Source organism: Sphaerodactylus townsendi, linkage group LG01 (assembly GCF_021028975.2).
Source record: "Sphaerodactylus townsendi isolate TG3544 linkage group LG01, MPM_Stown_v2.3, whole genome shotgun sequence".
NCBI lineage: Eukaryota > Metazoa > Chordata > Lepidosauria > Squamata > Sphaerodactylidae > Sphaerodactylus > Sphaerodactylus townsendi.
Genome location: NC_059425.1, coordinates 11748751 through 11763197, shown reverse-complemented (window position 1 = coordinate 11763197; position 14447 = coordinate 11748751). Strand labels below are relative to the sequence as shown.

Sequence of the window (14447 nt, the reverse complement as noted above, 5' to 3'; positions counted from 1 at the left end):
CTAAGGTTGTTTGGGGGAATGTATAGGGAGAGATGGTCTTGCAGGTAGGCTGGCTCCAGACCATTTAGGACTTTGCAGGTAAGTACCAGAACTCTGTATCTGATTGGGTGTTCCATCTGGAGCCAATGCAGAAGACTGAACACCGGCTGGATGAGTATTGCTGTGGGCTGCTATAAGGATCTGTGGCCTGTTGCATTTCACACAAACAAGAGAGAGGAAGAAACTTAGCCTTACTTAACTTGAATTAAGTGCCTAAAAGGTCAAGAAATTCTTTAAGAGGCCGCTAAATATAACATTACTATCAAAAGCACAATGTGGATTTATTACAAATTAAAATCATCTACGTTTGTAAAAGCCCCCAAATAGCGAACTTTATACATACAGTATCACAATAAAGGAGCTGTTTAAATTGAGTTCATTTGTTCCAGACTAGAAGAATTTCCTGTGGCTGAGAAATTATAAAATGTTGTCCTAGCACGGTGGTTCTCAACCTCCCTAATGCCGCGACCCTTTAATACAGTTCTTCATGTTGTGGTGACCCCCAACCCTAACATTTATCCATTTAACAGATGGAGAACACTGATGCAGAGAGTCTTAGGCGACCCCTGTGAAAGGGTTGTTCGACCTCCAGAGGGGTTGCGACCGACAGGTTGAGAACTGCTGTCCTAGCAGAATTGGGCATGATCAGCACATTGTATATACTCTTTAAGAGACTCTGAGTGGAAGACCTGGGTGCCAATTTAAACAACTCTTCAACAATTGGCCTCAGACATTGAAAAAAGTTTTATAATTGCAATTGTGTTTTTTTTTTGGTAGCTAAACACTGTATTACTTTTGACCACTGAGGAAAGCCAGCTGGCAGAACCGTGCCTGTTTTTGAGGGTCAAAAAGTGTCCCATTAAACCCTTTTTTATATCATATTTGTGATACTGTATGTATAAAGTAGGCTATTAGAGGTACACTCTAATCTGGAGAACCAGGTTTGATTCCCCGCCCTGCCACTTGAGCTGCGGAGGTTTATCTGGGGACCCAGATTAGCTTGTGAACTCCAACACATGCCAGCTGGGTGACCTTGGGCTAGTCACAGTTCTTCAGAGCTCTTTCAACCCCACCTACCTCACAGGGTGTTTGCTGTGGGGGCAGGGGAGTGGAAGGGAAAGGAGATTGTAAGCCCCTTTGAGTCTCCTACAGGAGAGAAAGAAGGGGATATAAATCCAAACTCTTCTTCTTCTCTATTATGGGCCTTTTACAAGTGGACAGGATTTTATTTTGTAATAAATACGTATTCTGTTTTTGTTATTCAGCAGTTTCATATTTAGTGGCCCCTGAAACAATTTCTGGACTGCTGCATTTTGCCCCAGCTGGGGCTTCCAGGGCAGACCCGAGGGCAGTTCTCTGCTTATGCCAAGCACAAAGAAATCTGCACAGCTGCGACTCGGGAGGTTGAAGTGAAGGCACTTGCAAACCAGAGCAGATTGGTGGGATAGACGTTCATTGCTGCGGTTGGGCCTCTGCGCTTGGACATGACATCTCCGCACATCTAGGACCGTGGTGGCGAACCTTTGGCACTCCAGATGTTATGGACTACAATTCCCACCAGCCCCTTCCAGCATGGCGCAGGGGCTGATGGGAATTGTAGTCCATAACATCTGGAGTGCCAAAGGTTTGCCACCACTGATCTAGGACCTTGGTGCCTGCCAACATCTGTCTTGGCTTTTTGAGAAAGCAAGCGGTGCCAGGGGGAGCTTTCACCTAGCAAGGTTTCTGATTAGCCCTTGGGAGATTCAATGAGCTGGGTCGAGTTTTAAAACTGTTGCTGTGGCAGCGGCATAATCATCTTTACTGTGTGACTGAAGGTACAATGTGGAGGCCATTCTGGGTCTGGGTCCATCTCCTGCTGCGGCCATTTTGTGGCTGAGCCCACCACATGGTGCCAGAATTCCAAAGGTGCCCCCGGGGTCAAAGAGGTTGGGGTGATTTTGAGCCTGGCTAGGCAGCCAGTCCTTCAGGGTTCTACTAGACCAGGTTAACCATCTAAGCTTGAAGAACAGTCGAGCGCTCACCTGTGGCTTCTGTGTGAAGGGTCTCTCCGTCGATGCTCCGCACTTGTCCAGATATCAACAGTTTCCTCCCTTCTATCTTGTCTACTTTGGTCTCCACCAGAACCACGGAGCCCAGGGGGACGGGGCTGGAAAGGGAAGACTATCATTAGTCAATGAAATCTGGATTCCTGCCTTGTAAGCCGGGACCCACCTTAAGAACATAAGAACATAAGAACAAGTCAGCTGGATCAGACCAAAGTCCATCTAGTCCAGCTCTCTGCTACTCGCAGTGGCCCACCAGGTGCCTTTGGGAGCTCACATGTAGGATGTGAATGCAATGGCCTTCTGCGGCTGTTGCTCCCGATCACCTGGTCTGTTAAGGCATTTGCAATCTCAGATCAAAGAGGATCAAGATTAGTAGCCATAAATCAACTTCTCCTCCATAAATCTGTCCAAGCCCCATAAATCTGTCCAAGCCACCTTCTGACCCTGGCTGGCCCAGGGACACAAAACATGCGCTAGAAGTGGAGGAGGAGCACAATGCTCAGGAGCAGAGTTCGGATCTAGCCAGGAACATCTGTGCAGACTTGGACAGCTGAAGCTAACCTGATTTCATCATAACTTGGAAGCAAAGGAGGGTTAGACCTGCTCAGTATTCGGGTGGGAGATCACCAAGGGAGTCCAGATCTCTATGCACAGGAAGGCAATGGCAAGAAGAAGAAGAGTTTAGATTTATACCCCACCTTCCTTTCCTGTAAGGAGACTCAAGGTGGCTTACAAGCTCCTTTCCCTTCCTTTCCCCACAACAGACACCTTGTGAGGCAGGTGGGGCTGAGAGAGTTCTAAGAACTAAGAAGAAGAAGAGTTTGGATTTATATCCCCCCTTTCTCTCCTGCAGGAGACTCAAAGGGGCTGACAATCTCCTTGCCCTTCCCCCCTCACAACAAACACCCTGTAAGGTAGGTGGGGCTGAGAGAGCTCCGAGAAGCTGTGACTAGCCCAAGGTCACCCAGCTGGCATGTGTGGGAGTGTACAGGCTAATCTGAATTCCCCAGATAAGCCTCCACAGCTCAGGCGGCAGAGCTGGGAATCAAACCCGGTTCCTCCAGATTAGATACCATCGAAGCTCTTAACCTCCCTCACGCCGCACTGCTGCTCCTAACTTAGCCCAAGGTAACCCAACGGGAACGTAGGAGTGCGGAAACACATCTGGTTCACCAGATAAGCTTCTTGGTGTATCAATTCAGGTGGAGGAGTGGGGGATCAAACCCGGTTCTCCAGATTAGAATCCACCTGCTCTTCACCACTGTCCCCCTGCTGGCTCCATGTGTTCCTGTGTCTGTTGATTCTTGTGTTGGACGGCCCAGGCTAGCCCGATCTTGTCAAATCTTGGAAGTGAAGCAGGGCTGGTCCTACTTAGTATTTGAATGGAATTCCGGATAGCTATTCAGATGAAGGCGACGGAAAATCTCCTTTGAGGAGCTCCTGCCTCGAATCCCAAAAGTTGACTGAAACTTGACCGCAAGTTCACAGTAGACAACTATGCAGGTAGGTTAAGCCTGTGATTCTTTGTGCCAAATAGTGTTGTATGTAGAACTGTTGCCACTGATTCCAAGTTGATCTGTGCACCTGTCTGTTACTTATCAGCCCCTATTATGCAGAACTGAGTTCAGCCTTTTGGCCCGGCCCTCCACAATATTTTCTATTTCTTATGCGTCCCCATGGAAAAAATAATTGCCCACCCCTGTCTTAAAGGCAGGGAAAGGATTTGCACCTTTGCTTCTGCGCTATGTAGTTCTGTGGGAACAAGGCAACAAGATGCAGTCCGTTCGCACTGGCAACCTCTTTTTACTGAGTGACCCACAACTTGGCACGGTTGCGGCTTTTGCATTCCGAACAAGGAGAGAGGAAATTAAGAAAGCCAACTCCATCAGCTGCCCCCCTCCCCCGCTAGGCTGGACCCCAATTCTTGTGTCAGCAGAGCATTAAACACAGACACCCCCCCACCCCCACACTTACTTTTTGTAGTTTACATTCAGGTTTGCTGTCATCACCCTGCCCGCAGCGAGGATGGCGCAGCCCCCGAGGGTGCTGTCCAGCATGGTCGCGATGGAGCCCCCGTGTGCGAACCTGGGAGGGAATTTTTTTAAAAGGGTGGCCAAATGGAAACAGAAGTGGCCTCCCTTCCATCTCGAAACCCAAGGTGGCGCGAATGGAGGATTTCCAGTCAGCCTCCTGTCCAGATAGTGGTGGCAGAACAAAAACAAAACCTAGAACAGTGATGGCGCACCTTTTCGAGACCGAGTGCCCAAACTGCAACTCAAACCCCACTTATTTATTGCAAAGTGCCAACCCAGCAATTTAACCTGAATGCTGAGGTTTGAGTTTAGAAAAAAACGGTTGGCTCCCTCTTCCTCCACCCCACCCGCTCGAGCAGGGGCCAGCCTGCTCTAGCCTCCAGCAAGTCCCGCGCACACTGCTCTGTGCCTCTCTAGCATCTCTGCCTCCTCTGTGCCCCCTCCCCAGGCAGCAGCCACCCAGAGCACAGGCACCAGGCCCGCCAGCTGAGTTCTCCCTGCTCACCGTAGTACACGCACGTCGTGCTCAGTGGCCCAGGCCAGCCTAGATGTGTGTGTGTGGGTGTGTGTGATTTTCTGCCCCCCACATGATGAGCTCTGTGTGTGCGTGCCCACAGAGAGAGCTCCACCTCTGGCACCCGTGCCATAGGTTCGCCATCACTGACCTAGAACTTCAGATCCTCTGAAGATGCCAGCCACAGATGCAGGCGAAACGTCAGGAGAGAATGCTGCTAGAACACGGCCATGCAGCCCGGAAACCACACGGCACCCCAAAACCTAGAAACCCCCCCCCCCTTCACCCTAAGAAAAAAGGAACTGCGGGGTTTATTGAGCCTTACCCTGGGGGTCCTTCCAGGTAGGGCCCTGGCTGGAACACACAAACCATCTTTTTCTCGGAGGAGTTCACGAACATGACGTACTCGAATCCCTTGCCTTCCTCGTCTGTGTTTCGGAGGAACATCCTGTTCTCTCTGTTTCCATTCTCCGCATGTTCTTGCACCATGCTTTCTGCGGGGGCAGTGAAAAGTGGGAACAGTGTGGTGGAGTGGTTAGAGAACTGAGCTAGGAGCTGCAAGACAAAGGCACAAATGCCCACTCTGACACGATGCTGAGGGAAGACCAGGGGGGCCAGTCAATCTCCCCGTCTGTCTATCTTACAGGGGTGTCGAGAGGATAAGCTTATCGAAGAACAAAGTGAGTGTGCTTGCCTTTCCAAGCTCCCTAGAAGACGGACAAGATCTACCCGGGCCAGGGCTTTCATGGCCCAGGCCCCTGCTTGGTGGAACACCCTTCCATCAGATGTGCAGGCCCTGCGGGACCTTGGAGAATTCCGCAGGGCCTGTAAAACGGTTTTGTTCCACCGGGCTTTTGGTGAGGCCGGCTGCGGACCCCCCCTCCGGGATGCCCCTATGTTGCGTGCCATTTCATCAATGGCACGCCCAATATAATATCTAATCGACACTGCTACCCCCGCCTGGCCTTGGGATCGGGCGCCACACATTTTTATAATCTTATTGTTATGTATATGGTACTGATGCTGCTAGTTTTATGCATTTTGTAAATTGTTTTAACTTGCTCTAATTTATTTTATTTGGTGTATTGTTGTTTTGGCCATTGTATGTTTGGCCCAGTGTACACCACCCAGAGCCCTTCGGGGGTGGGTGGTTTATAAATTTGATATATATATATATAAATAAATAAATAAAGATAGGTAAAGACTAGTTCCATGTGGAGGGCCACAGATGTACTAAATAAACTCTAATAAAGTTGTATCACAGTATTTAAAGATGTCAATTGGAACTGATCTGTTCTCTACTAAAGTACGGCCTGCTGTCTTTACCTTGAGCGTCCTCGTTACACTCCTGTGATACGGAACGTACCTCCTGCCAGGTCATTTGAACAATCATTTCTGCAGTGCCTGTAAAACAGAGCTGTTCCGCCAGGCCTTTGCTGCCCGGCCAGCTGGGCATCCCTTCTTCTAAATCGCGCCCGACCCCGTCTGAATACGGCACGTGCGTCTGTTCTTATGTCCCCAGAGAGATTTTTAGCCAGCTGTTTGTAATCTGTATAGTGTTATATTTTTATACTTATTTATTGCATTGTGGCGTAGTGGCTAAGAGCAGTGGCTAAGAGCAGGTGAACTCTGATCTGGAGGAACCGGGTTTGATTCCCAGCTCTGCCGCTTGAGTTGTGGAAGCTTATCTGGGGAATTCAGATTAGCCTGTGCACTCCCACACATGCCAGCTGGGCGACCTTGGGCTAGTCACAGCTTCTTGGAGCTCTCTCAGCCCCACCCACCTCACAGGGTGTTTGTTGTGAGGGGGGAAGGGCAAGGAGATTGTAAGCCCCTTTGAGACTCCTACAGGAGAGAAAGGGGGGATATAAATCCAAACTCCTCCTCCTCCTCTTCTTCTTCTTCTATTTGTTGTACTGTAGCGTATTGTTTTATTGCTTTTATCTGTAAGCCGCCCTGAGTCCTTCGGAAGAACTGGCGGGGTCTAAATGCAGTAAATAAATAAATAGTTCATTGAAGCAATTTTTATTCATACAATGAAATCTGCCAAAGTGAGTAGCACACTTGACCCTTCTGTCAGAAGAAGCATGAACCTAAATATGAATCTAAATACGCTGCATGTTGTTGCTTTAAATTCTGTTTCTTTCTGCTTGTTTTCTGTCTCCTTCTGCCAGGATAAGCATAAGAACATAAGAACAAGCCAGCTGGATCGGACCAGAGTCCATCTAGTCCTGCACTCTGCTACTCACAGTGGCCCACCAGGTGCCTTTGGGAGATCACATGCAGGATGTGAAAGCAATGGCCTTCTGCGGCTGTTGCTCCCGAGCACCTGGACTGTTAAGGCATTTGAATTCTCAGATCAAAGAGGATCAAGATTGGCAGCCATAAATCGACTTCTCCTCCATAAATCTTTCCAAGCCCCTTTTAAAGCTATCCAGGTTAGTGGCCATCACCACCTCCTGTGGCAGCATATTCCAAACACCAATCACATGTTGCGTGAAGAAGTGTTTCCTTTTATTAGTCCTAATTCTTCCCCCCAGCATTTTCAATGAATGCCCTTTGGTTCTAGTATTGTGAGAAAGAGAGAAAAATTTCTCTCTGTCCACATTTTCTACCCCATGCATAATTTTATAGACTTCGATCATATCCCCCCTCAGACGTCTCCTCTCCAAACTAAAGAGTCCCAAACGCTGCAGCCTCTCCTCATAAGGAAGGTGCTCCAGTCCCTCAATCATCCTTGTTGCCCTTCTCTGCACTTTTTCTATCTAGCATGAATCTAAATATGAATCTAAATAAGCTGCACGGTGTTCCTTTAAAAGCAATCCCTTGTTTCTTGTTTCCAAGCGTTTAAAAGTCTCAGCAATAAAAAGAAGTTCTTTCAAAGGCAAATAATAATTAAAAAATGTGGTTTTTACTGGGACAGAGAACAATGTATGCAGACATCAAACTGTTCTTGCCTGGCATATGGTCCAGAAAGTTCCGGTATGAAGGCAGTCTTTTCCATGTCCCGTCTTTCGTCATCTCCATGTACCTGTTGAACTGAGCCACCATGTCCTGGCTCCAGCTAGGGTTGGGGAGGGCATAATCCTTCCGCTGCTTGGATTGACAGAAGTGAGCCTGGAAATAAAAATTGGGGGTGGGGAGGAAAGCACATCAGAGCACCGACAAGAACCAGACGTTGAGGGGAAAGACGACCGAGGCTCAGCGCGTGTGAATGCACAGAGCTCCCTTCTACTGAAGTGGAACCTGGGTCCATCCAAGTCAGTATTGCCTGCTCAGACTGGCAGCCGCTCTCCATGGTCTCAGGCGGGGTCTTTGGCATCACTCACGGCTCGGTATTTGAAAAACTTCACTTAAGAGGAGGGCAGGGATCTCTTCCTGTTGGCAGCAGATGACAGAACTAGCAATGATGGGTATAAATTACAGGCAGAAACGTTCTGACTGGATATTAGGAAAGAATGTTTACAGTAAGAGTTGTGCAACAGTGGGATCAGCTGCGTGGGGAGGCGGTGAGCTCCCCTTCACAGGCAGTGCTATCAGTCACAGACCAGGAAAGGGATTTAGGCGTCTTAGTTGATAGTTCCATGGGAATGTCAACTCAATGCATGGCGGCTGTAAAAAAGGCAAACTCTATGCTGGGGATCATTAGAAAAGGAATTGATACTAAAACTGCAAAGATTGTCATGCCCTTATATAAAGCAGTGGTGCGACCGCACTTGGAGTACTGTGTCCAGTTCTGGTCGCCGCATCTCAAAAAGGATATTGAGGAGATAGAAAAAGTGCAGAGAAGGGCAACGAGGATGATTGAGGGACTAGAGCACCTTCCCTATGAGGAGAGGCTGCAGCGTTTGGGACTCTTTAGTTTGGAGAGGAGGCGGCTGAGGGGGGATATGATTGAAGTCTACAAAATTATGCATGGGGTAGAAAATGTTGACAGAGAGAAATTTTTCTCTCTTTCTCACAATACTAGAACCAGGGGGCATTCATTGAAAATGCTGTGGGGAAGAATTGGGACTAATAAAAGGAAACACTTCTTCACGCAATGTGTGATTGGTGTTTGGAATATGCTGCCACAGGAGGTGGTGATGGCCACTAACCTGGATAGCTTTAAAAGGGGCTTGGACAGATTTATGGAGGAGAAGTCGATTTATGGCTACCAATCTTGATCCTCTTTGATCTGAGATTGCAAATGCCTTAACAGACCAGGTGATCGGGAGCAACAGCTGCAGAAGGCCATTGCGTTCACATCCTACATATGAGCTCCCAAAGGCACCTGGTGGGCCACTGCGAGTAGCAGAGAGCTGGACTAGATGGACTCTGGTCTGATCCAGCTGGCTTGTTCTTATGTTCTTATGTTCTTAAGTAGCAGCTGGATAAATGCCTGTCTGGGATGCTCCAGGCCAGGAGTCTACAACCTGTGGCTCTCCAGATGTTCATGGACTACAATTCCCATCAGCCCCTGCCAGCATGGCCAATTGCATCTTTGGTATGTAGCTCTGTGGGAACGAGGCAACAAAATGCAGTCCGTTTGCACCGGCAACCTCTTTTTGACCGAATGGCCATGGTAGGGGCTGATGGGACTTGTAGTCCATGAACATCTGGAGAGCCGCAAGTTGCAGACCCCTGCTCTAGGCCCATGGTGGCGAACCTTTGGCACTCCAGATGTTATGGACTACAATTGGCCATGCTGGAAGGGGCTGATGGGAATTGTAGTCCCTAACATCTGGAGTGCCAAAGGTTCGCCACCACTGCTCTAGGCTGATCCTGCATTGAGCAGGGGGTTGGACTAGATGGTCTGTATGGTCTTTCCCAACACTATGATTCTAAGAGACTTTAGGTCTATAACGGACTGTTTCTTTTCTATAAAGTTGAAGTGTGTTCACAAGGCACCTTGGGTTGCCAAGCTTCTCCGACCGCACAGACTAAAAAGCCCTGATTTTGCCCAAAAGTACCGTATATACTCGCAGATAAGTCGACCCGCGTATAAGCCGAGGCACCTAATTGTACCACGAAAAACTGGTAAAACTTATTGACTCGCGTATAAGTCGAGGGTGGGAAATGCAGCAGCTACTGGTAAATTTCAAAAATAAAAAATAGATACCAATAAAATTACATTTATTGAGGCATCAGTCGGTTAAATGTTTTTGAAAATTTATTTCAAAGAAAAACAGTAAACTACCTTTAAAAGTGCAACAATACCTTTAAAAGTGCAAAACCATAGGTCAATCAGCAATAACTTTAACAATACATAACTTTAAAAGTGCAAAAACCTCAGCTCAATCAGCAACCAAGCTAAAACACCAGTTAAAACCCGGCACCAGTTAAAACCCCACCTAAGTCAGAACAAGGATAATCTTAATAGCAATTAATGTTGTGGGCCACTAAAAGGACCTCTTGCTTTGGCCTGTGGAAAATAGAAACTCCACTTCAAAATGCAGTAACATTAGCTTCAGATTCCATTAAGCAGATCTGCTGCTTATTCCTTCCTACAAGCGCCCCTCCCACTGGATCCAATGCCTCTGGACAAACTCGCCCAGCCCTCAATGGCAGTTTTGTGGTCGGGGGAAAGGGGGGAGATGACAGACTGTGAGAGGAAGAGCACTTGGAAAAACATACACTTGTCTCCTCCATTTTATTATTCTGGAACTTGTGTTGTTTTATTCCATGCTTTACTATTGGTCTATAACCATAAAGACAGAAATCTGAATGTGAAGCCAGACCCTGATGAAACCGGGAGCTTAGGTACTTGGATTTTTAAAGGTGCATCACCACTTACATGAAGTAGTGCTTGCAGGGTTGAACTACTCCACCTACCTTTCTGCCACTGGGTGCTTCCTCTCTCTCCGATTTCCCCTCGTTCTGTTCCTTCTCCTCCTTGGGCCTCTCTATTCCTGACTTTCAACTCCTTCCCGCTCTCTCGTGTTCCTCTTCAACAACCACGCTGCTGCCTAATTCCCTCTCCCGCCTTTTCTGCCTTCCAACCCAGCTTGCGTCTCTATATGCCCCTCCCAACTCCCCCGAGCCTGCCCTCCTCCCCTCAGTCTCGGTGCCTCCTGGGACAGCAGAGCCTGACACTGTCTCCATGGAAACACGCTGTAACATTTCAAAAGAAGTAGGAATATGGGGGGAAAGAGGAATCCAAAAAGATTCTGGGAGGAAGGTGCAAGCTTCCTTATTAGCAAGCGTATTAGAACACAAAGCTTTGCTGTAATTCTGTGAGGAAGCAGCTTGACGTCTGCCTCAATTTGTGGGCAGGGAGGGGGGTTGTTGTGTGTGTGTGTGTGTGGGGGGGAAACAAGTGTGAGTTCCGAGCGGGAGGGCTCAGTCAGGCATGCACCCAAAAGCCAACTTTCCCCTTGTTTTGCATTAAAAGGAGGTTGCCCCCGCACAAGCGGCTTCTGCAGCCGCATGAAGAGCCGCCCTGGCGCTCAGCCTCCCAGCCTCTTCCGAGGCCGGGAGAAAGCTGCCGCGGGGACTCGGGCCTCTTAGCCCTCCGGACTTCCCGGGAGGGGATGGGCCCTGCACTGCTGGCTTCTGCAGCAGCGAGATGAAGAGCGCCCTCGGGCGCCTCTCTGAAGCCCTTCTGGAAGCCGAGGCCGGAGAAGCTCGCGGGGACTCCCCTTTCTCCCTCCTGGGAAGCCGTGCACCCAGACAAGCAGCAACAAGCGGCACCATCTTGGAATTGCAGGTACCAATTAGTGGTGACCCGCGTATAAGTCGAGGGGGCATTTTTCAGCCCAGGAAAAGGGTGTAAAAACTCGACTTATACACGAGTATATACGGTAGCTGTGCGCAAAACCCCATCGCACACTGCTGTACCCAACGGTCCCAGCATTCTACTTAGGAAGAGCTCACAAAAACATCGCATTATCGTGAATGGCATTTTAGAATTCCTCACGCTGAATTTTTTGCACTCCCAAAGAAGGTGTACAGCCATTGTAACCGCTAACTAAGTCCTTCGTGCATGCTGACGGGAAAGGACTGTATCTTTCCATTCAAGCTGTGTTTCATTACACACCAAAACAAAAAGAACTGTTCCTATGTATACCATCGTATTTTCTGTTTATGTATTTTGTTAGTGGTTTGTATCTTTCGATAAATATGTAGGTTGATAGCTGTTTTGGACAGTAGCGCACTCATTTTCACTTTTTAATTCTCTTAGTAAATTAGTAGTAAGTATCAAAGTTTGTGTTCTTAAGCAGCAGGACTGGTGGTGTTTTTTGTTTATCGTCAGTGCACAAACCCCCACCCTATTTCACAGCCCGATACATACCGTGGCACTGAAGACTGGTGTATGGATGGGACGCAGCGAGCCCCTGTGGAATGTTGGAGCTCGAGCTCTGCAGCTGGCGGCTGCCCGGCAAGCCAGACCTGCTGCCATCAGACCAGAGCTCCTGAGCGCAAAATGCATCGTGGAGATTTCAGAGTGGCGGACTGCAGGAGGCTTCAGCTGCTTTTCCGGCTAGTCACGGGGCCGATGGTGGGAAGGGAATGACGTGCCTGTCAATGAAGAACATTAAAAAAGCCCATTCAGGTTTATACTAAAGAGTAATGGATTCAAGGTGCAGGAAAAGAGATTCCACCTAAACATCAGGAAGAACTTTCTGACCGTCAGGGCTGTTCGACAGTGGAATCCGCTGCCTCGGAGAGTGGCAGAGTCTCCATCTTTGGAGGTTTTTAAACAGAGGCTGGATGGCCAGAGTGCTTTGGTTGTGTGTTCCTGCATTGCAGGGGGTTGGACTTGATGGCCTTTGGGGTCTCTATAGCAGCAGTGGCGTAGTGGTTAAGAGCAGGTGCATTCTAATCTGGAGGAACCGGGTCTGATTCCCCGCTCTGCCGCCTGAGCTGTGGGGGCTTATCTGGGGAATTCAGATTAGCCTGTGCACTCCCACACACGCCAGCTGGGTGACCTTGGGGTAGTCACAGCTTCTCGGAGATCTCTGCTTGAATTTTCTCAGTATCACAAAGGAAACATAATGCCATTAAGTTACCGGTAATGCCATTACGTGACATATTCCTCCTGGTCCCCATGAGAAAAAGTATTTTTAAATTGTTAAAAATCTAAGAACAGCCTGCTGGATCAAAACACGGGTCCATCCAGCCTGGCATTTTGTTTCACACAACAGCCAATCAGTTGCCCTGAAGAGTGAAGAAATGAGACACAGAGACTAAAGTTTCCCGGTGATGTTGCCTTCTGTCCCTGGCATTTAGAGGTTTACTTCCTCTGGCTTTTGAGGCTCTCTTCAGCCATCATAGCTAACTGATGAGCCTCTTCTCCACTAATCTGTCGGTCCCCCTTTTAAAGTTGTCTCTGCTCGCAGCCCTCACCACCCATATGGTAGACAATTCCTCAACTGGTGGGCAAAGTAATTATTTCCCTCTGTCTTTTAGTTAGATATGAGGCCAGAAGCACTTATAGACCAGCAAGATTTTATACAGTCGTTTTCACTCTCTACTCCATAGATAATTTTATAAATCTATTTATTTCAGCTTCTAAATGAATTGATTTTAGGAGGTTCCTAAGCTGCTTCATCACAGTCCTGCTCAAGGCAGCTTAGAGCTCAAATAATAAAATTCCAAACCTAGAGGCAATTTTTTTAACCAGCTTTTGCTAGTCAAAACTCATTTTGTCAGGGGAAGAAGGGCTGGATGAGAGTCACAGACATGCTTACGACAAATTTCCCAAGTCGAAAGTTAGCTTTTAACTTACAAAAGCTTATTCCCCAGACAAAAAACACCAGTCTCTAATTTTGTTCTGCTACTAAGAATAACACAGCGACCCACCCAATTAAAATAATACAAAACCAGCTGTGGGACACGAACTGCCAGTGTGGTGCGTTGGCTAGTGTCAGATCAGTTGTGATGAAAGAGCTTGGACTAGGGCCAATTGGCCACGCTGGCAGGGGCTGATGGGAATTGTAGTCCATGAACATCTGGAGAGCCGCAGGCTGCAGACCCCTGGACTAGGGTCTAGGAGACCTGGGTTCAAATCCCCCCTCTGCAGGGGAACCTCATAGGATGCTTTTGGGCCACTCCCACTCTTCCAGCTTGTCCTAACTTCCAGGCTGAGGTGAAAGAGCTTTGGACTAGGACAGTGGTGGCGAACCTTTGGCACTCCAGATGTTATGGACTACAATTCCCATCAGCCCCTGCCAGCATGGCCAATTGGCCATGCTGGCAGGGGCTGATGGGAATTGTAGTCCATAACATCTGGAGTGCCAAAGGTTCACCACCATGGGACTAGGATCTGGGAAACCTGGGTTCGAAACCCCTTTGACAAGGGAAGTTTACAGGACTGGGCCAGTCACACCCGCTCAGTCTAACCGACCTCACAGGGTTGGGGTGAAAGAGCTGTGGACTAGGATCTGGGAGAGTCAGGTTCGAATCCCTCCTCTGCGAGGGAAGCTCACCTTGGCCAGCCACATCCTCTCAGCCTAATCTACCTCACAGGGTTGTTGTGAGGATAAAAGAAAGAATAATGCAAGCCGTTTTGGGTCCACAATGGGGAGAAAAGCAGAGGATGAACGTATTAAAGAGATAAATAAAATAGACCTTAGACGAATGAAGGCCATTCCAACTGCCCAATAACCTTGGAGTGACCTGTTTCAGCATGACCTTTGACCTCCCATCATACTTTTACTACTAATAAAATAAATACTACTACTACTACTACTACTACTACTACTACTACTACTAATACTGATCATAATAACAAATTTGGGATGAAACCCCACTCCCCGGTACTTCCTCCGGCTAGTTACCTTGCCCCCTCCTTCCTTTCCTTCCTCCTTCCATGCGGCTTCTAGCTTCCGT

General features: G+C 48.3%; 1 protein-coding gene across 2 annotated transcripts; it reads right to left on the bottom strand.

Moving 5' to 3' along the window:
* Positions 1-1245: 1245 nt before the first annotated feature.
* Positions 1246-14447, bottom strand: LOC125439233 (acyl-coenzyme A thioesterase THEM4-like). 2 transcript variants are annotated; one of them, XM_048508247.1, is made up of 7 exons: positions 14396-14447; positions 11908-12134; positions 7592-7751; positions 4960-5128; positions 4062-4172; positions 1703-2188; positions 1246-1560 (listed from the first exon to the last, which is right to left on the bottom strand). In XM_048508247.1, exons 2-6 carry the CDS (start codon positions 12043-12045, stop codon positions 2035-2037), a joined length of 732 nt encoding a protein of 243 aa, XP_048364204.1. In that variant the 5' UTR covers positions 12046-12134; positions 14396-14447; the 3' UTR covers positions 1246-1560; positions 1703-2034. The 2 variants fall into 2 exon arrangements, with proteins under 2 accessions (XP_048364204.1, XP_048364213.1); XM_048508256.1 differs by lacking the exons at positions 11908-12134; positions 14396-14447 and adding an exon at positions 10449-10593.